The sequence below is a fragment of the Danio rerio genome, chromosome 14, assembly GCF_052040795.2.
Source record: "Danio rerio strain M-AB ecotype USA chromosome 14, GRCz13ab, whole genome shotgun sequence".
Lineage (NCBI taxonomy): Eukaryota > Metazoa > Chordata > Actinopteri > Cypriniformes > Danionidae > Danio > Danio rerio.
Window position 1 is genome coordinate 52,832,151 of NC_141034.1, and position 25,350 is coordinate 52,857,500.

Consider the following 25,350-nt stretch of genomic DNA (forward strand, 5'->3'; position numbering starts at 1 on the left):
GCCACATTCAATTCTGGTTTGTGGACTTGAATCAGGTTTATTTTGTACATTAACATAACGGATGTCCATACAGCAGTGTATATTAACCCTCAGAGGTCTGAGGTGATTATGGGGTCCCTAAGATGTTTTGACATGCCCTGACACTTGTGCTTATTTCAGCTACTTATATTGGCCAACATGTATTTTATTTCTATTCAGCACAAAATGTGCTACAATAATATGTGAGAAATATTGACGTTCATGCTTGTGTTTTCTAGAAAAATAAAATATTATGTGTGGTTAGTAGGTTTTGGAGAAAAAATCTAGCTGAAATAAGGTAAAAAAACACACTGGCTGCGTCCGAAACCGCCTACTACTCAGTAGGTACTGCATTTGAATTTAAACGTACTACTCGGCAGTTAGAAAAGTACGTTCTATACAGTATGAATGTGAAAAGTATGAATGGAATTCGGACGTACTACATCTGCCATTTTGTCATGGTCACGTGACCTACCTGCGTCAGTTGCGTCGCTTTAGTTCGATTCATGAATTCTCTCGCGGCGCATCATGGGATAGCGCAGCATGCATGGGATGCGCACTCCGGAATCTCGGCGGAAGTAGTAAGTCATCCGGGTACTTCTCGCATACTGATTTTCGGATTCTATGAATTCGGACATACTACTCGGCTCGCATACTGATTTTGGCGTACTATATAGTATGGAAGTATGCGGTTTCAGACGCAGCCACTGACTGTGCCTGAACAAGACTTTTGAGTAACCAGTCTTGTAGGCTAGAATATTTACTTCATAATTATGTACAAATTATTCTGTTTTCTAATTCAAAGTAAACGTTACAATGAATCACAATTTGTTAAGTTTGTTTTGGGTGATCTCAGCTCCATGCGTGAGCGACAATGGTCATGAATTATTCACACATTGAAAGACAAAAGACACTCCCCCACCAAAGGCAATGTCCATCTGCAAAAGTTAGCTCAAACTAAATGGTTGTTGTATTACTAGCTATATATACAGTTGAAGTCAGAATTATTAGCCCCCCTTTCATTTTTTTTCTTTTTTTTTTATATTTCCCAAATTATGTTTTACAGAGCAAGGAAATGTTCACAGTATGTCTGATAATATTTTTTCTTCTGGAGAGAGTCTTATTTGTTTTATTTCGGCTAGAATGAAAGCAGTTTTTAATATTTTAAAAACCAATTTTGGGACAATATTATTAGCCCCTTTAAGCTAATATTTTTTTCGATAATCTACAAAACAAATCATCAATATACAATAACTTGCCTAATTACCCTAACCTGCTTAGTTAACCTAATTAACCTAGTTAAGCCTTTAAATGTCACTTTAAGCTGTATAGAAGTGTCTTGAAAAATATCAAGTAAAATATTATGTACTGTCATCATGACAAAGAGAAAATAAATCAGTTATTAAAAACAGGTTTTTAAAACTATTATGATTAGAAATGTGCTAAAACAATCTTCCCTCAATTAAACAGAAATTGAGGAAAAAAATAAACAGGGGCGCTAATAATTCAGGGGGGCTAATAATTCTGACCTCAACTGTATATATATATATATATATATATATATATATATATATATATATATATATATATATATATATATATATATATATATATATATACATATTACTGCTTTCAAAATAAGTGCGTTAACGTATGCATTTATTTCAAATATTTATTGCTTTCAAAAAAAATTATGCAATTAAGATATATGGATAATCAGTATAAAACAATTAATTTTGCATCACCAATTTCATTGTGTTTCATTTTTAATTTTTCGATTCTGCATGGCGAACGGAAAAAAAAAACCCTCCGCATTTCGTGACTCGGTGGTCCTTTAAGGTAATCAAAAATCACTGTTTACATAGTAGACTCTTAATAGGAGTATTGTCTTAATCATATTAAAATCAGAGTATTGGTGTCCATGTAAAAGTGCCAGATGATGTCGCAAGCTGTCAAAGACAGAGCATTTATCTGCCTTTAAGTTGATTCCATGAGCCCTCAAATGTTTCACTAAGTTTCACCTTAAACGCAACTTTTGTAAAGCGTCTGCTTCATGTTGTTGTGTCAGAATCCTTGTGAAACACAGCCATACTTTAGAACGTTTAGTTTAAGCACATTTGATGAACGCGATCATGCGTGTTGAATCTGAAGGAAGTCGCTCTGGCTGCGCTGTCCTGCGCGTTGTGTGTGTGTCTGTGTGTGTGCGTGCTTGTTTACTAGCAACAAGAACAAATGCCTAAACATACGATGTTGCCGTCTGTATGCCTCAAAGTTGTTTAACTGTTTAGAGATGGTGTGACCAAAGTCCCTGTAAGAATTAGTTTTTGGTGTGACACAACCTGTGGGTGCCTTTGATGTACCGCTTGATGCTTCTTACGTCCTTGTCGCAGCACTAGTGGCAACAAAATTAGGCAGTGATCCTTCTTGTGAGAGACTGTTCTCACTCTCAGCTCACACCATTCAAAAAGAAAAAGACCATGTAAAAGATGGTCTATGTAAAAAAGTCAATGAATCATGACTCAAACGATCACTAGCTTTGCTCCTGAATGAATCAGGGTTCTACACAAATCTTTGAACAAATGATTCATTGAGTCACCAGTGATTCGCTTGCACCCATCTACTATAAAAAGTTCCAAAGTCACACTCATTGTTTCTGAATGAACAAATCATATGAGTTATGTAAAAGATTCAATAACTCAAGAGTCAAACAGACAGTAACTATCTTTCCTCCTTAATGAATTAGCATTTTGAACAAATCTCTTGAACAAATGATTCAGTGAGTCACCAGTGATTCTCTTGCTGCCACCTGCTATAAAAGACTCCAGAGTCCAATTTATTGTTTCTGAATGAATAAATCAATTGTAAACTAATTTGCTCCTGAATGAATTAGGGTTCTACACAAATCCCTTAAACAAATGATTCAATGAGTCACCAGTGATTCGCTTGCACCCATCTACTATAAAAAGTTCCAAAGTCACACTCATTGTTTCTGAATGAACAAATCATATGACTTATGTAAAAGATTCAATAACTCATGACTCAAACTGACAGTAACTATCTTTCCTCTTTAATGAAACAGCATTTTGAACAAATCTTTTGAACAAATGATTCAGTGAGTCACCAGTGATTTTCTTGCTGCCACCTGCTATAAAAGACTCCAGATTCCAATTTATTGTTTCTGAATGAACAAATGAATTGCAAGTTAATTTGCTCCTGAATGAATCAGGGTTCTACACAAATCCCTTGAACAAATGATTCAATGAGTCACCAGTGCAGCCAACTACTATAAAAGGTTCCAAAGTCACACTCATTATTTCTGAATGAACAAATCATGAGTTATGTAAAAGATCCAATAACTCATGAATCAAAAAGACAGTAACTATCTTTCCTCCTTAATGAATCAGCATTTTGAACAAACCTCTTGAACAAATGATTCAGTGAGTCACCAGTGATTCTCTTGCTGCCACCTGCTATAAAAGACTCCAGAGTCCAATTTATTGTTTCATAATGAATAAATTCATTGCAAACTAATTTGCTCCTGAATGAATCAGGGTTCTACACAAATCCCTTAAACAAATGATTCAATGAGTCACCAGTAAATCGCTTGCACCCATCTACTAAAAAAAGGTCCAAAGTCACACTCATTGTTTCTGAATGAACAAATCATTTGAATATATTGAAAAGATCCAATAACTCATGAGTCAAAGACAGTAACTATCTTTCCTCCCTAATGAATCAGCATTTTGAACAAATGATTCAGTGAGTCACCAGTGATTCTCTTGCTGCCACCTGCTATAAAAGACTCCAGAGTCCAATTTATTGTTTCTGAATGAATAAATTTATTGCAAATTAATTTGCTCCTGAATGAATCAGGGTTCTACACAAATCCCTTGAACAAATGATTCAATGAGTCACCAGTGCAGCCAACTACTATAAAAGGTTCCAAAGTCACACTCATTATTTCTGAATGAACAAATCATGAGTTATTTAAAAGATCCAGCCACTAACTTTCCTCCTGAATGAATCAGCATTCTAACCAAACCTCTTGAACAAATGACTCAGAGATTCACCAGTAATTTGCTTGCTGCCACCTGCAATACCGATTTAACCTTCAGAATAATCTCCAGCACTAATGCATGTAATGCAACACGTTCTGTCTAGGTGAGATATTGAAGAGAGCGGGGATTTTGGTAGTGAGTAAATGTGTCAGATGAAAGCTGAAGCGGGACCTGTGGTCACTATCAGGTCAGCCACATCTGAGAGCGGCAACCTGATCTGAAACCTGCTCTCTGGTTACAGGAAGAGTGGCGTCTCCTGGAGCTGCGTTTATGAATGAGGCAGGGTCATCATTGATTGTTTATCAAGCATTCTTGATTCTGCTTCTTCCCAGAATGCTTTGCTGCGTCCCACAGGGGAGGTGCATGCGTGCGTGTTTATGTGTTAGGGTGGGGGTATTGGGAAGGCAGTTGCATAACATCAGCACTCGCTGTGCTTTGGTGTTGAACTGTGAAGGCGTGCGACTTTGAAAAGACTCCCATGGGAGTGCTATGCTTTTAGTTCCCCGTTAGCTCAGTCCGGTGGAATAACAGGCCCTGGGCCATGGTGAGCACCCAGCAGAAGGGGATGGATGAAGATGAGCACGCTAAGTTAACGGTGTGTGTGTGTTTGGTGTAAGTGCGAGATGAAAGGTGGGTGAGATAGTGAAGCAGAGTGTGTGTGTCTACACATGTTTGCTGCTGATGCAATATGTCAAACCGTCATCATACACAACTACAAAGGTGCTAAACATCTACACACAGCAAAATCAATCATTCAAATATTTGTTTGTTGTTAAAAAATCTGTTTTTTAGGCTACCTAAAAATTATTATTATTATTACCTCAGTATTTTTTTTTTTTTTTTTGCTGAGCGAGAGTGCTTTTTATTGTTATTCTGTGTGTGTGTGTGTGTGTGTGTGTGTGTGTGTGTGTGTGTGTGTGTGTGTTTTAACAATACAAACATATTAACTAAAACAATGTATGACATCAAGTACAATAGTAAACGAGTAAAATTATCAATAATGATAAAATAATAAAATAAAACAATAATAAAAAAACAGAGTACAGAGGCAAATTATCAAATTAAATAATATTTACAAAGTCCTTATAAAATTTCACAGTTTTAACACGTTTTTTTTTTTTTTTTTTTTTTTTTTTTGCTGTAAACATTTAGCAAAGTAGTAATTAAACAATTTAAGTCACAAAGAAAATTCTGCAACTTATGTAATGATGGAGAAAATGTACCTTTGTGGTAACACTTTAGAATAACGATCCATTATAACTAGTTAATAGATCATCAATAAACTGTAAGTAAATGAGTTGTTAAATAATAGTTAATAATTTGTTAATTGTTTATAACTGTGCCTTATAGATAGCCAAAAGATAACTTACAAGCTGATAGCTAACAAGTTATAAGTGACTTGTTAACTGTATTTCAATGATTTATAACTATACATAATAAATTAGTAATAGATCATAAGTAAGCTGTTAGTAAATTACTTACTAAAGGCTTGTCAAGTATCAGTCAATAGTTTATATATGTTATTGGGATGTTATTCTAAAGTTGCAACTATTCTTTATTTATTAAGTTTTAGTAAATGAGGAATAGTTGCAACTTTAGAATAACATCCCAATAGCATACATAAGCAAAAAACACTTAATTAATATATTAACTCCACTACTAAACTAATAAATTAATTTGTAGAACAGCATTATTATTATTATTATTATTATTATTATTATTATTAAGTTACGTTATTATTTATTATTATCCTATTATTTATCGATTTTTACTATTTCTTTTAATATTACCAGTATTTGTTATTTATTTATACTTTTGTTTTTAGCATTTATTATTATTATTATTATTATAATTATTATTATTATTATTATTATTATTATTATTATTATTATTAAAGTTACGTGATTTAACATTATTCTATTATTTATCTATTTTTACAATTTAATTTAAAATTATTATTTTTTTATATATTTGTTCTTTAGTTTTTTACATTTACTATTGTTATTATTATTACGTTAAGTTACATTTTTATTATTATTCTACTATTTATTGATTTTTACTATTTTATTTAATATTAATATTTTTCGTTATTTGTTTATTCTTTTGTTTTCTAAATTTATTATTATTATTATTATTATTATTATTAAGTTAATAATTTGTTTATAAGTTAGTTATTTATTTATTATTATTTAATTATTTACTGATTTTTACAATTTAATTTAATATTATTATTATTATTATTATTTGTTATTTATTTATTCTTTTGTTTTTTAGATTCACTATTATTATTATTATTATTATTATTAAGTTACGTTTTTTACTTATCATTATTCTATTATTTACTGATTTTTACAATTTAATTTAATTTATTATTATTATTATTATTATTATTATTATTTGTTATTTATTTATTCTTTTATTTTTTAGATTTACTATTGTTATTATTATTAAGTTATGTTATTTAATTATTTATTATTATTCACTTATTTATTGATTTTTACTGGTTTATTTATCATTATTATTATTTTAATTTATTCTTTTGTTTGTTCTTTGCATTAACCTTTTTTATTAATAAGTTATGTTATTTTCCATTATGCTGTTATTTATTGATTTGAACTATTTTATCATCTCTTGTTGTCATGATTATCATTGATCCAATGACTGTGAATCGCTAATGAACTGCAAATCCACCATCACATGGACTACATATACTGTCATGCACCACTCATATACACACACCGGTTCCTGTTAGTCCATGATCACACACATACAGCTGTGCTTCATCCCCATTGATGACTAGGACTATATATATCAGTTTGTTTCCCCTATCGTTGTCTTTTTTATCTTTGTTACTCCCTTGATAGCCGCTAGTTCTAGTTTTGTTTTGGATTGTTTAATAAATAAATAATTAATGCTGCATTTGGATCCTCACCTTGTCTTCTTCCTTTGCACTAGACGTCGGTTTGTGACAGAACAACAGACGACGAGAGAGGAAACAAACTGATATATATATATAATCCTCGTCATCGATAGGGATGAACCACAGCTGTGTGTGTGACCACGGACTAACAGGAATGGGTGTGTATGTGAGTGGTAAAGACTTTTTTAGTGTACAGATTCATGATGTCAATGAAAACACGCGCACACACATAAATCAAGTAAGGAAAACAGTGCTAATGCTAACTCATAATATCTGACATACGCTGTGCATGATGGCACTATAGAATGTTTCACACACTTACTTTTTTGGCATCGATTAAAACAATCCGCACTAGCACCACGTTTATCCGTGCACCGAGAGAATTGTCATGATAGATCTCGTTCACCTGTGGAAAAAAGAAAAAGACAAGCAGGATTAGAATCGACATTAAGAGTTTAATATGAAGACACGCTGATATTATAAGAGTCTGACTGTACTGTACAATACACTCCATTAAAGTAAATGACAGTATGCTTGCATTCTCAGACGTCAAACTAAAGCACTGTGTGAATTATGACTAAGCGATGTCAAAACTTCATAGTATCTGCTACAGATTCAGTGTTTCATTATGCTTTTTAGACTTGTTTTAAAGTAGGGTCAGGAAAGCATATTAGAAAACATGAGATGACGTATATGATAGTAAACAGGGAGCAACTGCGGGTGAAAGAGAATTGGAGTTATGTGATCAGAAGTATGCGAGCAGGTAACTATCCTAGCCACTGAATTCTGAATTAAAGATGAAGTTGTTTATCAGGGATGCCAGACATGAGAGCATTACAGCAATCAATCTGTGATGTAACCAAAGCATGAACAAGCACTTCAGTACTTTCTTGAGATAGTGAATAATAATAATAATAATAATAATAATAATAATAATAGTAATTTCTTACATTTATATAGCGCTTTTCTGGGCACTTAAAGCGCTTTACACACATTAGGGGGGAATCTCCTCATCCACCACCAGTGTGCGGCATCCCCCTGGATGATGTGACGGCAGCCATTTTGTGCCAGACTGCACACCACACACCAGCTGATTGGTGGAGAAGAGACAGAGTGATGAAGCCAATTATGATATGGGGAGGGTTAGGAGGCCATGATGGACAGAGGCCAGAGGGCAGATTTGGCCTGGATGCAGGGGTTAAACCCCTACTCTTTTTTTGAAGGACATCCTGGGATTTTTTACGACCACAGAGAGTCTGGACCTCGGTTTACCGTCTCTTCAAAAGACGGCACTCACTGAGCAGTATAGAGTCCCCGTCACTATACTGGGGCATACATACAGACCGCAGGTTGGGCGCCCCCTGCTGGCCTCACTAACACCACTTCCGGCAGCAACCTAGCTTTCCCATGTGGTCTCCCATCCAGGTACTGACCGCTTCGCAGCCATGCTTAATTTCAGTGGGCGACCATGTGAGAGATGCAGAGAGCTAGCTGCCGGCCAGCTAACTGAAGAGCGAAGTCTTGCAATGTTACACAAATGATGCAAAGTCAGAACGTGAGATATTACTAATATGAGAACCAAACGAGAGCATGCCATCCAGTAAAACCCCATGGCTTTTCACGTGGGTAGAGAAATTGACAGGGGAGATATTAACAAACAGGGTTAAAGATTGAGTTTTGGATAAAACAGATTTGAAGCCAACCAGAAGGGCTCCAGTTTTACTGGCATTTAACTTTAAACGGGTGGTCGGTCCACTATGATATCATATTTTAAACTTTAGTTGATGGGTAATGTAGCTGTGTGAACATAAACAACATCTCTGAATGTAAAAAGTTCTAAGTTCAATGCAAAGAGAGACCTTAGTTTTTACAGAGTTAGCTTAGCAAAGCCTACAATGAACGAATTTTGGGGACCACAAAAAATACTTCTGGCCCATGTGAGATCTCAAAGGTTTGTTTACTGCGCACCCACACTGCGCAGCTAAGGGCTGTGGCCAGAGGCGCTGTACCGTTATAGCAGAGATGAAGCTAAAAATGTGTCCAAACACAGCTGTTTCCACAGAACTTCGTCTGTTTCTGTATTTGGGCTTCTAAAGGACACGACACAAACACAGAGGTGCTTACAGTTCAATATTAGATTAGAGTCAACTTTATTGTCATTACACATGTACAAGTACAATGCAACGAAATGCAGTTAATTATATTCCAGAGAATTATAAAATACATAGCAAGCATGAATTGACAAAACAGCTCCAGAATCTCTCCGAGTTCAGTGCTGGATTCGGTTACAATCTCCTCAAAGCAGAAGCTGTGAACTACGACCTGTAAGGGTTTTTATTTGTTAAAATTGATCATGACATGTTTAGTGTCTAGCGTTAACGGTATGCTGTAGTAACAATGTAAACAATGCAAAATGCTGCTTTGCACCGCAAACGATTTAGCTACAAATTCATATTTATCAGTCAAACAGCTGTAAACACACACACCCTCCACCAGCGCATTCGAGTCTATGTGTGTGTGCGACTGCATTGATTCTCTAAAGGCAGCTTTTCTATGCGTTTCACATCTCAGATAATGAAGTCACAATAGATATGTGAACGATTCATGTTACTTAATTCAATTCAATTCAGCTGTATTTGTATAGCGCTTTTACAATGTAGATTGTGTCAAAGCAGCTTCACATAAATGGTCATAGTAACTGGAACAGTGTAGTTCAGTTTTTAGTGTTTAAGTTCAGTTTAGCTCAGTTCAGTTCAGTGTGATTTAATCATTACTGAGAGTTCAAACACTGAAGAGCAAATTCATTGATGCGTAGCTCTACCAATCCTGAACCATGCGAGCCAATGGCGACAGCGGAGAGGGAAAAAAACCTCACCTGATGAGAGTGAAGAGAAAAAACCTTGAGAGAACCAGACTCAGTTGGGCACGACCATTTTAATTTCTCCGCTGGCCAAAAGTCTTGTGCAGAGCTTCAGTCACCGAAGCAGTTTTTTACACCTGCATATTTTGGATATATGTGAAAGACGCCGTGTAACGCGTTGAGTTAAATAAAATACAGGATAGCTCGCCTAACTCGTGGTAGCAGCAGAATAATAAATCAAGGCTCACACAGGTCACATCCCACACTGCAAAAAATGCTTTTCTTACTTAGATTTTTTGTCTTGTTTCTAGTCCAAATATCTAAAAATCCCTAAATCAAGAAGAATTTTCTAGACAAGCAAAACATATTGTTTTGTTTTGAGAAATAATATGCCAATATTAAGTGAGTTTTTCCTTAAAACAAGCAAAATAATCTGCCAATGGGGTAAGCAAAATAATCTTACATCAAAAGAAAAAGCAAGACTATTTTGCTTACCCCATTGGCAGATTATTTTGCTTGTTTTAAGGAAAAACTCACTTAATATTGGCATATTATTTCTCAAAACAAGACCATATGTTTTGCTTGTTTAGAAAATGCTTCTTGATATAAGAAATTTTAGATATTTAGACTAGAAACAAGACAAAAAAATCTAAGCAAGAAAAGCATTTTTTTCAGTGCACATCTTGTGCTTTATTCTTCTGTCACGATATATTACAGAAAATAACTTAATCCGAGCATCAGAGAAAAAGAAAAAGAAAAAAAAAACTCCCGTGCACGTGCGCTTGTTACAGAAAGTTAACACATTCACACACACACAAACACACACACACACATAGACACACGCAATAGCGATGTCTCTTAAAGGAGCCGCACCCCATTTACACTCGTTACAGACACTTGTCAGATTTTATTATAGAGAGCAGGCAGGAGGTTGACTGACTGTTCTACACAGCAGAAAAGCGTGTGCTTGTACAGGCGTAACGTGGAGCCGATCCGCGAATCGCAGCACATTATGACGATGACCAATCAGAGCCACTTAAGGGCGGGCCTTTCAGAGGAACTAGGAAATATATCAGTCGTTTTCAGGTTAGTTGAGTAGCTGTGTAAAATCAAAGTGAGATATATGAAAAAATAGCCTGATTTCCTTCAAGTGAAACATGAGCATGCATTGCTTTGCATCTTATAAACACAACCAAGCCTTAAAATTAAATTCTGGACCACCCCTTTAAGAAATTATTAGTCATATTTACATCACAGAATCCCACTGTCTCATCCATGTTAGCCATTCCGATGGTAAGCTTAAATAAACAAGCCTATGGTGTGGGATCAGAGGTTAAAAAAGCCGGATATTGCAGCATGCAGGTGCACAATGACAAATAGATGACTAAAAGGCATTCAAATTGCGCAATGACAAGAAATAATATACAGTAGGTTGCGCCATATAACACATAAAAACGAAAGTAACGAGTCTGATTTAAAAATGTAAGGAGTAAAAGTAAAAAGTTGTCAGAAAAATAATTGTGTAAAATACAAGCCTGATCTCACGAGGAAATGTAAGTATTTTACGTTTTGCCAGTTAAGTAGCTAAAGTTCAGTCGTACAAAATTGTACGATTTTAAAAAGGAGGTGTGGCACCTAACCCCACCCCTAAACCCCTAAACGTCATTGGGGGATGAGCAAATCGTACTAAATTGTACAAATTAGATTGTACAAATTCATACGAATTAGTCACTAAATCAAAAAGTTACGAATTGCCATGAGATTGTGTTGGATGCATGAAAAATCAACTTAAGTACAGTAAACATTTCCGTTACTTCCCATCTCTGACTTTCTATGTGCATTTATGCTTTGAGATTTTACTGCAAGCATCACATCCATAACGCTGGAATTTCCCTAAAGTAAATGACGACGAATTTTTCATTTTGGGTGAGCAATCACGTTATCCAACATACAGTCTTCATCACAGCGACAAACACACAAAGCAACACACGAACAATCCTGCAATAACGCTCAAGAGAGGCTTTTTCATTTCCCATGATTCTGCAGTTTGACTTCTCACCCCGCGCCTCAGCCATCTTTACTTATTCAGTTTGCTGAAGGATGGGCCTAATGCACTGTGGGAAACGCGGTTCCCAGACAGAGCGGGAGACAGAGGCAGACAAATTGGTACAGAAGTTCAGACATGGTGTCCTCTGCCGTTCTGGAAGCCTGCTAATGAGACACTGAGATGTATACACAGCCAACAATAATGAGATTTCTGATGGACAGACTGCGGGAGGGGAAGCGGGAACCAGAGACCAAGACAGACATGAAGAAAAGGGGCTTAAAAGGGGGCGGCAGGGAAGATGGAAAAAGACGGAAAAGCATTATACAACTTGCTTTCGGAAAGTGTCGCTCAGCAGACTCACCTGCACTTCTATGCACTGATATTGGCACCCTTGGTGAATATGAGCACAGGAGGATGTGAGAAAAATGCCTTAAAATGTATTACTGACTTTACTGAATGAACACTGTGCTATGTCTGACTGAACACAGTTTGTTTATTCATTCATTCATTTTCGTCTTAGTCTATTTATTCATCAGGAGTCGCAACAGTGGAATGAACTGCCAACTTATTTAGCATATGTTTTATGCAGCGGATGCCCTTCCAGCTGCAACCCAGTACTGGAGCTGCAGCCCTGGAGTTTCAAGCCTTAAACCGGCCCACCTCAGTCAATACCTCGTCATATCATGAAATAGCAACTTTTAATTATGTCAATCTTAGGACATTCATTCATTCATTCATTCATTCATTCATTTTCTTGTCGGCTTAGTCCCTTTATTAATCCGGGGTCGCCACAGCGGAATGAACCGCCAACTTATCCAGCAAGTTTTTGAGCAACGGATGCCCTTCCAGCCGTAACCAATCTCTGGGAAACATCCACACACACACACACACACACACACACACACACACACACACACACACACACACACACACACACACACACACACACACACTCATACACTACAGACAATTTAGCCTACCCAATTCACCTGTACCGCATGTCTTTGGACAGCGGGGGAAACCGGAGCACCCGGAAGAAACCCACGCAAATGCAGGGAGAACATGCAAACTCCACACAGTATCGCCAGCTGAGCCGAGGCTCGGACCAGCGACCTTCTTGCTGTGAGGCGACAGCACTACCTACTGCTTCGCCCAATCTTAGGACAAGGTGTAACTTATGCTAATGGTCTAATCCGATTCAATGATCTATGCTTGTAACCACGGGGAGTGACACAAACAACTGAAGTTCAGATTCACGTGCAGGTTTATTAGAATCGTCAGGCAAGCAAAGGTCAATTCCGGTGCAAACAGATATATGAAGAAAATCCAGAATCGTAGTCGAATAACAGGCAAGGAGGTCAGAAGGCAGGCGGCAAACAAGGAAAAAAGGATAAGCTAGGCTAAGGATCAAAAACACGGCAACGGCAGACAAAGCAAAACGCGTTGTAATGTCACTATCAGTAAACAAGACTCGGCAAACTGAATGGGTGAGTGTGTGGCTTAAATAGTGTGTGCAATCAGCCTCTGACAATCCTCAGGTGGTGCGAGTAATCAGTCTAGATGAGGAAGCATGTGTGAGTGTGACCGGAGTGCTGTATGAATATGTAGTCCAGAAATGGCGGAATTGTAGTCCATGAGTTATTGTTTGTGAAATCCAGCGATCTTATGAAAGGTGATCGCTGGTAATCATGACAATGCTAAGCTAAAAGTGCTCCTGCCTGAAACATATATCGACTAAACAGTTTAAATTTAGGGGAGTTGTAAACAAACCTAGTTTTCTTTTAAAGACTTTTTTCTCAGCCTTCTTTGCTCATATTTTTCAAAGGTGCCAAAATATATTAGTGGAGGGCAGGGGCGTTGCTAGGGTCGAAAGGGATAAGGGGCTTAGCCCCCCACCCCCCGATAATCTGTTTTTCAATTAATCTGATTTTCCGTTTGTTTGTTTTTTGAAAATGTAATTTTCTGCATGTCTTTAAATCTGCAAATATGATTTATTTGATAGTGTGAGTTGTCATCCAATGTGATACAAAGCTACAAACATGTTCATTTGGACAGTGTGATTAACTAAAGTGTAGTTTTGTCAAGATACTGGAATTTCTAAATTCAATTGCTCGCAAAATATTGATATTCATTAGGCTACTGTTTTTGATTTTATAACAATTTTATTAAAAATAGAGATCTATATGCTAGAAGTAAGTTTACTTCAAATGTCTTTAGAGGGAGATTTTTATTTGTTTTTGTTTTTCTTAAAATTGGTTAATGTGGGCATTGTAGCACTTTAAATGCATGTAATGCCTTACATCATACTTGAGCAGAAATTCCACATATGCCTCACAAAAGTAGAAGAACATTCTAGGAAATCCATAATATGGATGAAGGAATCCAGCTATTGCTGTAGTACAGGGTTTTTCAAAGTCTAAGACAGTGGGCCTCCCTTTTGACACAACTTATCCATTGGCGGCCACCCTCCTCCCAAACACGCACGCACGCACACACACACGCACGCACACACACACACACACACACACATATATATATATATATATATATATATATATATATATATATATATATATATATACAGTTCATATAAAGACACAGACAGATGCCAGACTGTTAACTCACTTTTATCATCATTTGCATGAAAGTGCAATTATTTACAGAGTAATAACAAGTATTTTAATATAACATTTTTAAAACTAGGATGATGGTTCAATATGAATAGAACAGTTCCAAGAACTGTCCATCCCAGTCAAAACAGTGGAAGTTTAGTGGGTCTCATGCTGTCATTAGCCAAAATATTTTGACAAACCACACATAAAGGTCGTGGTTCATCAGCTGGTCCTGTCCACGTAAATCCTAAACTCAAATACTGACCATCATATCGTCGTCTTTTGGGTTTAAGCCCTGAACTTGAAGGCTTTTGTGGCGAGGGGGCGTGGCCGAGCGCCGTGGGAACGGAGTGAGGCCACCGCGTAAGTGGATACACCTGCGGTGCGCACCTGCCTCAGATCCCACGGAAGGAGCTCTGGATCATAAAAGGAGGAACAAGGGCAGAGGAAGCCGAAAGAGGACCGGACCCGGACATATTTTACTTTTGCTTTCAGTTTGACGGCAGTCTCCGTGAGGATCTGCCGTCCGTTTGTTTTGGTTTAGACGGAGCTGCCGTCACTGTCATTAATAAATCACTTTAAAACTGCTTCGGTTCTCTGTCTCCTTCCCGGCGGCCAAAGGGCCGTGAACTTCATTACAGCTTTGAATTGGGGTGGGCCTCAGAAACCGACCTATTGTATTAGCAGGCATATAATAAACGTTTAAATTTAATAAAAAATACATATAATAATTAAACTTAATAATTATATTTTTATTATATTATATTTTTTCCCGCGCCTCCCCTGACATGCTCTGGCGCCCCCCAGGGGAGGCGCGCCTCACACTTTGAAAACCCCTGCTGTAGTAGAATGAAAATATGATCTGAATAAACATAAAAAGGCTTTAACTGATCTTTTACATGACTGCCACAATAAATGGTTGTGTTCTTCCAACCATCTTAGCTATTTTCATAAGAATAAAGTCGATTTATAATTCTGTGCTAACTGATGTAGCATGTTAGAATAGAAGCTATAAAATAATAAGCTACATGCATGAACTCACTGTGATTTAACTATTACAGAAACAGATGTGCCTGGCTATATCATATCTAGATAAATATGTCTAGATATCTATATGTAGAAAGCTAGAACATTTTATGTTTTTCTGACTAATTTGCATGTATTTACATTGATATGATGCACATTTGATCGATTGGTTATTTCATTTCACCAAAACTACACAAATTTTATACTGTGAAAACAAATATTAAGCTTCATCAGTAGTTAGAATTATTCAGGTTCGCGAAACAGTTGTATTACAGTTTTTTTTTCCAATTGTTTACACACAATTTTGAAAACCGGGATCTTTTTTTTTAAAATATAATCACAATTATTCAAACACCACACTCAATTTGCAGAATTCCTAGACTGTTTGCAAAATGACACCATACAGTCAAACATACACAATTCAGTCAAAACATATACACATATTTGTGAAAATGCTATTAGTTTTCATTTAACCAACACAAGTCTCAATGATCAGACACTATTGAAGACAGTTTCACACTGCTGTGATGAATAAAAAACACATTTGTAAAAAACAAAACAAAACTAATTTTAGGAAATAGCATGTGCTAAATTTTTGGGCAGACATTGTTATGTAAGGGATCATTTCGATGACAAAACAAAATAGAGACAAACCCACAACATTCTTCATGATTAGTTTGAGATATGGGGAGAATGTACACAAATAGGCCCACTATGAACTTATCAGGCAATGCACAACACTGAAGCTGCAGACGGAATATTTCAAGTATCTATTTCAATTCAAGAAATGCAGTATTTCTGCTGAGATTTGGTTGAACTCTTTGTCCAGCTTCCATCAGTGTCACACCATGGTTGATAACATAGTCAATAAGTGTTGCACGGATTTCTTGAGTCAAATTTGGTCCTCGTCTACTTTGTTCAGGTTCTATCAACTCTTCAAGTCCTTCTCTACCTCTTCCTCTACCTAGGCCTCTTCCTCTACCTTCTCCTCTTTGAGCTCCCCCTCTTATTCTCACTCTTCTTCTAGCTCCTTCCATTTTTAATGAATACAGGTGAACTCATCTGCTGCCTTTTATAGCACACCTGAGTGCTGCGTTTTCAAATTAGCACATGTGTGCTTCTACACCTTGTGGATGTGTTTATCAAATTTGTTCGTTAGCGTGGTCACTGGCAATCCAGGGCTTTGTAATGACAAGGAAGTAACCTCACAATCCTTATCTGTGTCTAAGGTGTCGAAATGTGTGTAGAGTTTTACAAATCACAGTGTGTAATGTTTTGCAAAAAGAGTGAGGCAGACATTGTGTGTAATGTTGTGCAAATCTGTGGCAGTGTTTTGCTCCTTGGAGAAGAATTTTGCAAATTGTGTGGGGATTTTTATTTTAGAGTGTAAACAATCGTAAAAAACTGTATTACCTCATCAGCATCAGCTCCTCAAAATAATGAATGAATGATGATGACGGGATTTTTTAACATCATGTGACAACAGCGCCACTCCCACCTGCCGGTAGAAACAGGTACTGCAGAATAGCTGACTATTTAATTACCCGATACAAATGCTGCATTACAGTTTTTCTTGTTTGCTTTGAACTGGTTAAAGGAACTAGGTTTCACTTCATTTTCATGATCACTATCCCAAAACACAGGTCTTGCAAATGCAAAAAAAAGAGGCCGAAACCCCTCTAAAACCAGGCTGGTCAATCAGCTAAAACCAGCCAAGGCTGGTTTAAGCTGCATTTTTCAGCAGGGTTGACACGGTATGTGTGGTTTGCAAGCAAAACGTGTCATTTTGAGCATGAGTGCCGCTGTTTAGACCTGTGTGTTAACTGTTCTGAAAATGTGGAGTTGCAGCTGATGGCTGCATCAAAGCGATCAAGAAAAACTGTGGAGCGTGTGATGTATGTGCTAACTTTAAGGACTTTAATAACAAAATATATGGTATACAACCTATTTTTATTTAAGTATAACATATTCCAAAAGATCAGGGGCTTTTGACAATACATTAGGGGCTTAAGCCCCCGACCACCCAACCCAACCCTCAACCCCCCTCGCAACTCCACTGGTGGAGGGCACAGTATGTACTCAGTTGTTGCTAAGAAACCGGCAAACTTCAGAATGGGGTGGAGCTCTCTCTCTCTCTCTCTCTCACACACACGCACACACTCTTTCTCATTCTGTATTCCTGGCTTTTCCTCTGCGTTTGCTGTCATTCCTCTTGACTGTTAGAATGTGTTTTGCTCGCGCTGTCTGTTTGTCAATGTTTCGTTATGTTCCCGCAGACTTTTGTTTTTACAACTTTTTCGAATTCATCATCTCTCCCCTTCAGTTCAGAATCAGTGTATGTGTCTGCAGCTGCCAAAAGCTTATCTTTCAAACTATAGGCCTTTTCCAAAGCGTTCGCCAAGACTTCTTCAGCGAGTCTGAAGCGTGCAGCTCCGTGGCTCGGTTGCCGTAGAAACCGTGTTAATACAGATGACTGGTGAAGGCACAGATGACTTCCAGGTGACCATGACTCCAGTGTTCCCAACGTTAATGATCGTTAAACTGAGGCACGACTTTCAACCGAACACACACTGTGCAACACCTCAGGACTCTGCATTAGAAGAAGCAGTGCATGATGGGATATGACTACAGCCTTATTTCCAGAGATCACTTTAAAGATAACAAGCCGTGGCTGGCTGGCAGTGGAAGTTTATTTCTCTCACATTACTGGAGTATACATTGGGAATGGAGGATATGATGGTATGGATTGGGCTATAGTATGTGAGAGTAGCAGGACAGAGATTCTGCTGTTCTGGTGTGAATGCATTTTACTGTGAGTCTATAGTATGACAGTGTGACAATAGTTGTTGTTTTTTTAACATCAGTGAATTATATTTAGCTTTCTTAAAATCCAGTTTAAAGCAGAACATATACAGAATATATACTTACCGGCCACTTTATTAGGTACACCTTACTAGTACCGTGTCGCACCCTTTTTGCCTTGGGAACTGCCTTACTCCTTCGTGGCATAGATTTTACAAGGTACTGGAAATATTCCTTAGAGATTTTGGTCCATATTGACATGATAGCATCACACAGTTGCTGCAGATTTGTCAGCTGCACATCCATGATGCGAATCTCCCATTCCACCACATCCCAAAGGTACTATATTGTCCAATTTTTGTGAGCTTGTGTGAATTGTAGCCTCAGTTTCTTGTTCAGGAGTGGCACCTGGTGTGGTCTTCTGCTGCTGTAGCGCATCTGCCTCAATGTTGGATGTGTTGTGCATTCAGAGATGCTCTTCTGCAGACCTTGGTTGTAACAAGTTGTTATTTGAGTTACTGTTGCCTTTCTATTAGCTAGAACCAGTCTGGCCATTCTCATCTGACCTCTGGCATCAACAAGGCATTTGCGCCCACACAACTGCCGCTCACTCAATATTTTCTCTTTTTCAGACCATTCTCTGTAAAGCCTAGAGATGGTTGTGCATGAAAATCCCTGTAGATCAGCCGTTTCTGAACTACTCAGACCAGCCTGTCTGGCACCAACCACCATGCCATGTTCAAAGTCATTCAAATCCCCTTTCTTCCCCATTCTGATGCTCGGTTTGAACTTCAGCAGGTCGTCTTGACCATGTCTACATGCCTAAAATGCATTGTGTTGCTGCCATGTGATTAGAAATTTGCATTTTAGAGCAGTTGGGCATGTGTACCTAATAAAGTGGCCGGTGACTGTATACGTAGACACATATTAATACCCCTGGCAAATTCTGACTTGAAGTTACTTTTATTTAACTAGCAAGTGTTATTCTTTTTTAAAGAGGAAAGACACAGGTTTCTCCCAAAAGATAATAAGATGATGTACAAGAGGCATCATATGAAAAAAAAATCACCTTTTATCTACATTTGATCAAGAACTTTAAGTCAGAATTTGCCTGGGGTATGAATATATATATAAATATATATATAAATGTTATGTCTAGAATAATAGAATAATCTTCCAATGTTGTAGGTCTTTAAACAAATCAAATACTGTATTTTCTGGAGTATTTAAGTAGCTTTAGTATATTTAACTTTAGTATATGCCATCATAAATTCTGTCAGTTTTTAAAATTCTTTTCTTTTCTTTTCCTAGATACTTTTCATTTTAAAACATTGATTTTGAAGATAAATGACTTAAAATGCATTATAATAACATTTATTAAATGCATCAAATATATTAATACATATAACATATTAAAATAACACATTAAAATGTATACATAATACATAATAAATATTGAATAAAAATAAAGATTAAAATCAGTTATTTAATGCATTTCTGTTAAATATTTGGTATATATATATATATATATATATATATATATATATATATATATATATATATATATATATATATATATATATATATATATACTCTAATAATCATGATTGTTGTAAGATTATATATTATTTTGCAATCTCAAGACAATCTCAAGACAATCATGATTATTAGAGTCATCAATCATGATTGTCTTGAGATTGCAAAATAATATATAATCTCACAACAATCATGATTATTAGTAATTGTTGGTACATAAGTAATTAATTAATTCATGTTTATAAAGTGGGGAAATAAGTATTCATCACATCACAGTTTTTCACAGAAAACATATTTTAGCATAGGTGCTGTTGAGTTGAAAATTTCACTAGATGTCAGTAACAACCAAATAAATCCTTGTATGCAAAGAAAACAACCTTGATTAGTTTACAAATGAAGTTATGTGTAATAAAATGAAATGACACAGGAAAAAAGTATTGAACACATGAAGAAAGGGAGGTGTGGAAAGGCAGTGAAAGCTCAGACAGCAGCTGAAATCTTTCAGTAGTTCTTCAGCAACACCCTGCCCTTCTTCATGATAAATAAATATCAGCTGCTTCAGTCCAACATCTACATAAGCGGGAGCATCAAGAGTAAACCAGGGTGGACATTTCAGCAAGACAATGATCTAAAACAGAGCCAAGGACACTCTCAAATGCTTTCAGAGAAAGAAAATCAAGCTGTAGAATGGTCAACCTATCACTTGACTTGAATCCAATAGGAAATACAAGATAAAGATCAGATTTAATAGATGAGACCCACAGAATCAAGATTTTAACACACTGTTGAAGTCTGTGAAAAACTCAGACCTGAGCAATGCAGGTGACTTTATTCTCCATATGAGAAGCATCTTAAAGCTGTCATTACCAAAAAAGCCTTTTATAAAAAGTATCTCATCTCATCTCATCTCATCTTGCAAAACACACATCATTGGAAAGCTTATCTCAACATAGAGGTGCATATTCTATTCTTAATTGTAGATCTTCACCAACACCAATAGGGTTGTTCTTGAACCTCCTCCAGGATATAAAGCATATATCCTCACCCTCCCTCTCTATGTTAATGCCTGTGATAGTGTGGGTCTCATTAGCGCTGGCCCGATTACTGGCCTTGTTCAGGAGCTCTGGGTTTCATCAGCCTACAGGTAACTAATGGAGACCTAGAGGTCGGCGAGTCAGAAAATCATTAATATCCCATTAATAATGCAGCAGGGGCTAGCGTTTGGCTTCACTGCTTTGGAGGAAAAAGAAGAGGGTGAAGAAAATAGCAAAGGGCGCCGATGGGAAGATAAAGTAAATCTATATGTGCATGTGTGGTCACCAATAGAGTCAGGGGGGATAAATAATTAGTATAATGATCCTAAATGTGCGCATGAAATGACAACATTCCCAAATCAAATGGATTAAATCAGTGTGAATGAGCATGAAAAGGAACCGTTTAAAAGAGGCTTGCTTTTGTCCTATCAGCGTTGCTTATCATTGAGGCTTGCCAGACTGTTAAAAGAACTTCGACTGGAGAGACTTCAGTGCCAGAGAGTTGCTTTAATCACAGACATAGAGGGATCTTTCTGAATAAATGGGTAAAATATTAAACATAACTGTTTCTTGGATCTCAAGTACGCCAAATATTTCTGATGTTAATGCTGCCAGGGAAACTTTCCACTTGTCACTCAAAGCTGAGGTAAAGCTTTGCTCAGATTTGGAATATAGCAGTCTGGCCACTTTATTAGGTACACCTCTTTTACAGGCCCGTAGCCAGTGTGGTAAAGAGGTGTTTTTTTTTTCTTGCCTTTTTTTTATTTGCCCATTTTAGTAACATTTTAGGTACAATTTTTAGCTAAATTAGCTTGTCAGATGGTCATCATAACTCTTGTTGCAACACAGGCTCATTCTGTAAACGTTGTCCCATGTATCTTTCTGGAGACTGTGAATTATGTAGCCGGAAGTACTCATGGCTGCTTTGCATATTTTTTAAACGAACGCAACGGGAGGTATGACGCCCTTCCTTTTCGCGCTTACCAGCTGACCGCTTACCTCCATGTGGATGGCTGTCCTGCTCTAACCAGTTTGTTCAGTTAGCTCGTCATGTACATCGGCGAACTTGAGACGCAGAGAGGAGATGACCACGACAACGTGGTTCGAGTCTGGTGACGAACAGTTCCAGACATCAGGTAAGACAAAAAACAGAATCCAAAAAATAAAACAAACAAGTTACAGGGTGAGAATGTGGTAAAAAAAAAATGCGACAATGCCTTTCTGGATGGCTTTTGTAAATTGTTGGTTGGTTTTAGGGAAGTAAGTGGGTGGGCGGGTCAATCGATAAAACTGGTTGGGTTTAGGGAAGGAGGGTAGGTCAGTCAATTGGTTGGTCGGTCAGTCATTCAGTCAGTCAGTCAACAGCGGCCTCGGGTGGGTTTACACTAGAACAGCAGGTGCGAATGGCATTCGCGTGAGAAAATTGACAAATAAAAAGAACACACAGCGGCCTCTCGCCTCTCGCAAAAACAAAAACTGCAAAAATATGTCCCTACTAGGAAGTATTTGTGGTCTCCAGAGACGTAAGTGGGACTACGTTTTCCAGAATGAGCCTGGGTTGTCTTTTTTATGTACCAAAAATATTTCCTAAAGATTTATAGTAAAAGCTGTGAAGAAATACGTTTCAAATACATATTTAATACAGCATATATCATTAGAAAAAAGTGTAATCCGTTAAAGTTTTAAATTAAGAACTGAAGTCTATTGTCATTTCTTAAGCAAATAACAAACTGTCCAGCACATTCAACTGTCCTCAGTCAGAATTTGGCTATTTGAATAAAAAATAATTAAAGCATAAAAATAATAATAACAATAGTAGGCGACATATTGGCGCAGTAGGTAGTGCTGTCGCCTCACAGCAAGAAGGTTGCTGGTTCGAGCCTCGGCTGGGCTAGTTGTTGTTTCTGTGTGGAGTTTGCATGTTCTCCCTGCATTCATGTTGGTTTCCTCCAAGTCCTCCGGTTTCCCCCACGGTCCAAAGACATGCGGTACAGGTAAATTGGGTAGGCTAAATTGTCCGTAGTGTTTGAGTGTGAATTAGTGTGTGTGGATGTTTTCCAAAGATGGGTTGCAGCTGGAAGGGCATCCGCTGCCTAAAACATATGCTGGATAAGTTGGCAGTTCATTCCGCTGTGGAGACGCCAGATTAATAAAAGTTCTAAGCCGAAAAAAAATGAATGAATGAATGAATAATAATAATAATAATATAGAGCTTTACAATTTTTCTAGCCGCTCTTGTAAAAAATGCCCATTTGAAAATTCATGGATAACAACAATAACCAAAATAGTATTGAAATCAAATTCAATACGATCCACTTTTGGTGCTTCACATTTTTTTATTGGTCATTTTTTAAGCAAAGGTCCAAAATTTAGAATAAAGGTTACTAACCCAGGCTCATTCTGAAAACGAAGTCGTATATATGTTTCTGGAGACCGTGAGATACGTCGTAGGAGTTACGTATTTTTGCAGTTTTTGTTTTCTCGAATCCATGAGAGTGCGCTGTGTGCGGTTTTTCATATCTCAAATTTCTATCGCTAGTGCCGTTTGCGACTGCTGTTCTCGCTTAATCCCACCAGAGGCCGCTGTTGCCTGACTATTTGACTGACTGAGCGACCGACCAATCGACCGAACCACCAAGCAATCTAGAAAATGAAAACCCCTCGTCTGATTTTTACCACGTTTTCGGATTTTACCATATTCTCTTCACTTAACATCATTTGCTTGTTTATTTTATTTTTTTGGATTCTGTTTTTGTCTTACCAGATTTCTGGAATCGTTCTTCCCCAGACTTGAACCCCGTTGTGGTCAACTCCTCTATGTGTCTCAAGTCTCCTGCTGTACATGATGAGCTAACTGGACGAACTGGTCACAGCGGGAAAGCAGTCCACACGAAGGTAAGCAGTCAGCCGGTAAGCGCGGAAAGGCGTCACACGGTTTATAGGACTGCGTTTTCAGAATGAGCCTATGTTGAAAGTTACATGTAAAACATTTTCTCTGTTTAAAAACCATCGTAGCAAATGACGACTTTTACATCAGATTATAAAATTTTAATATTTGTTAGCATTGGCCAAAACTGATTAGCTAAAGTCACACCTAAGCGGCAGCCAACAGAGGATTCCACTTGGTCTTAAAGCCTTTTTCGATGGGTTATTTTTACTATTTCTGATGGCATAGCAGTCAAAATAGGACAAATGAGCTCATGTATGGGACAAATTCTGGACCTTTGTCAGTGAGGGGTGGGTCTTCCGAACAACCTGAACACCCCTGGCTACAGGCCTCTTTTATGTGCTAATGCAGAGTCCCATGTAGGGAAAAATAATGAACAAACAAGTGCTAGGGCTTATTCACACGGAACCAAAACCTGCGTCCCAAATCGCATACTTATGCACTATTCTACGCCATTTTGTAGTATAAATAGTGTAAGTAGTGTGTTCACACTGAAAACTCTAAAAATAATGAGTGCACTTTAATTACCCGGATGATGCACTCATTTAGCCGGTAAAGTGAAGTGTGTAATGATGGACACTTTACGCACTCAATAAGCGCAGGTTTGCTCACATAACGGAAGGGGCGGAGCTCTCGGGCGCACATGTTTCATTCATTCATTTATTTTCTTGTCAGCTTAGTCTCTTTATTAATCCGGGGTCGCCACAGCAGAATAAACCGCCAACTTATCCAGCAAGTTTTTACGCAGCGGATGCCCTTCCAGCCGCAACCCATCTCTGGGAAACATCCACACACTCATTTAAACACACACTCATACACTACGGACAATTTAGCCTACCCAATTCATCTGTACCGCATGTCTTTTGACTGTTGGGGAAACCAGAGCACCCGGAGGAAACCCACGCGAAGGCAGGGAGAACATGCAAACTCCACACAGAAACTCCAACTGAGCCGAGGTTCGAACCAGCGACCCAGCGACCTTCTTGCTGTGAGGCAACAGCACTACCTACTGCGCCACTGCCTCGCCGGCGCACATGTTGGATAACTTTATTTATTTTGGATGGTGAAAGCAAAAAATTGTCCTACGAGAGTGATTATAGCGCCTCCCGATGGTAAATGCACTTACACTAATGGCAGGTATTATTTGATTCGGTCGTTTATTTCAGCCTGATCTCACAAGAAAACGTAAGTATTTTACGTTTTGTCAGTTTAGTGGCTAATTCGTACAAATTCTGGTAACACTTTACAATAAGGTTCATTAGTTAATGCATTTACTAACATGAACTAATCATGAACAACACATGTACAGCATTTATTAATCATAATTGAACATTTACTAATGCATTATTAACATTCAAGTCTGTGCTTGTTAACATTAGTTAATGCACCATGAGTTAACATGAACTAACACTGAACAACTGTATTTTCATTAACTAACGTTAACTAACATGAACAAATACAGCAGTAAATGTATTGTTCATTGTTTGTTC

General features: G+C 37.4%; 1 protein-coding gene and 1 long non-coding RNA gene across 5 annotated transcripts in view; one reads left to right on the forward strand and one right to left on the reverse strand.

Moving 5' to 3' along the window:
- The window catches only part of LOC147840923 (uncharacterized), an 834,865-nt gene that overhangs the window by 493,885 nt on the left and 315,630 nt on the right, over window positions 1-25,350 (forward strand). The window lies entirely within an intron of this gene.
- LOC101884594 (A disintegrin and metalloproteinase with thrombospondin motifs 2) overlaps window positions 1-25,350 on the reverse strand; it is a 487,080-nt gene that overhangs the window by 74,803 nt on the left and 386,927 nt on the right. For all 4 annotated transcript variants that reach the window (XM_087281943.1, XM_087281942.1, XM_087281941.1 and 1 more), the window contains one exon: window positions 7,319-7,402. In XM_087281943.1, coding sequence (XP_087138069.1) covers window positions 7,319-7,402 — 84 coding nt within the window. The remainder of the gene's footprint in view (window positions 1-7,318; window positions 7,403-25,350) is intronic.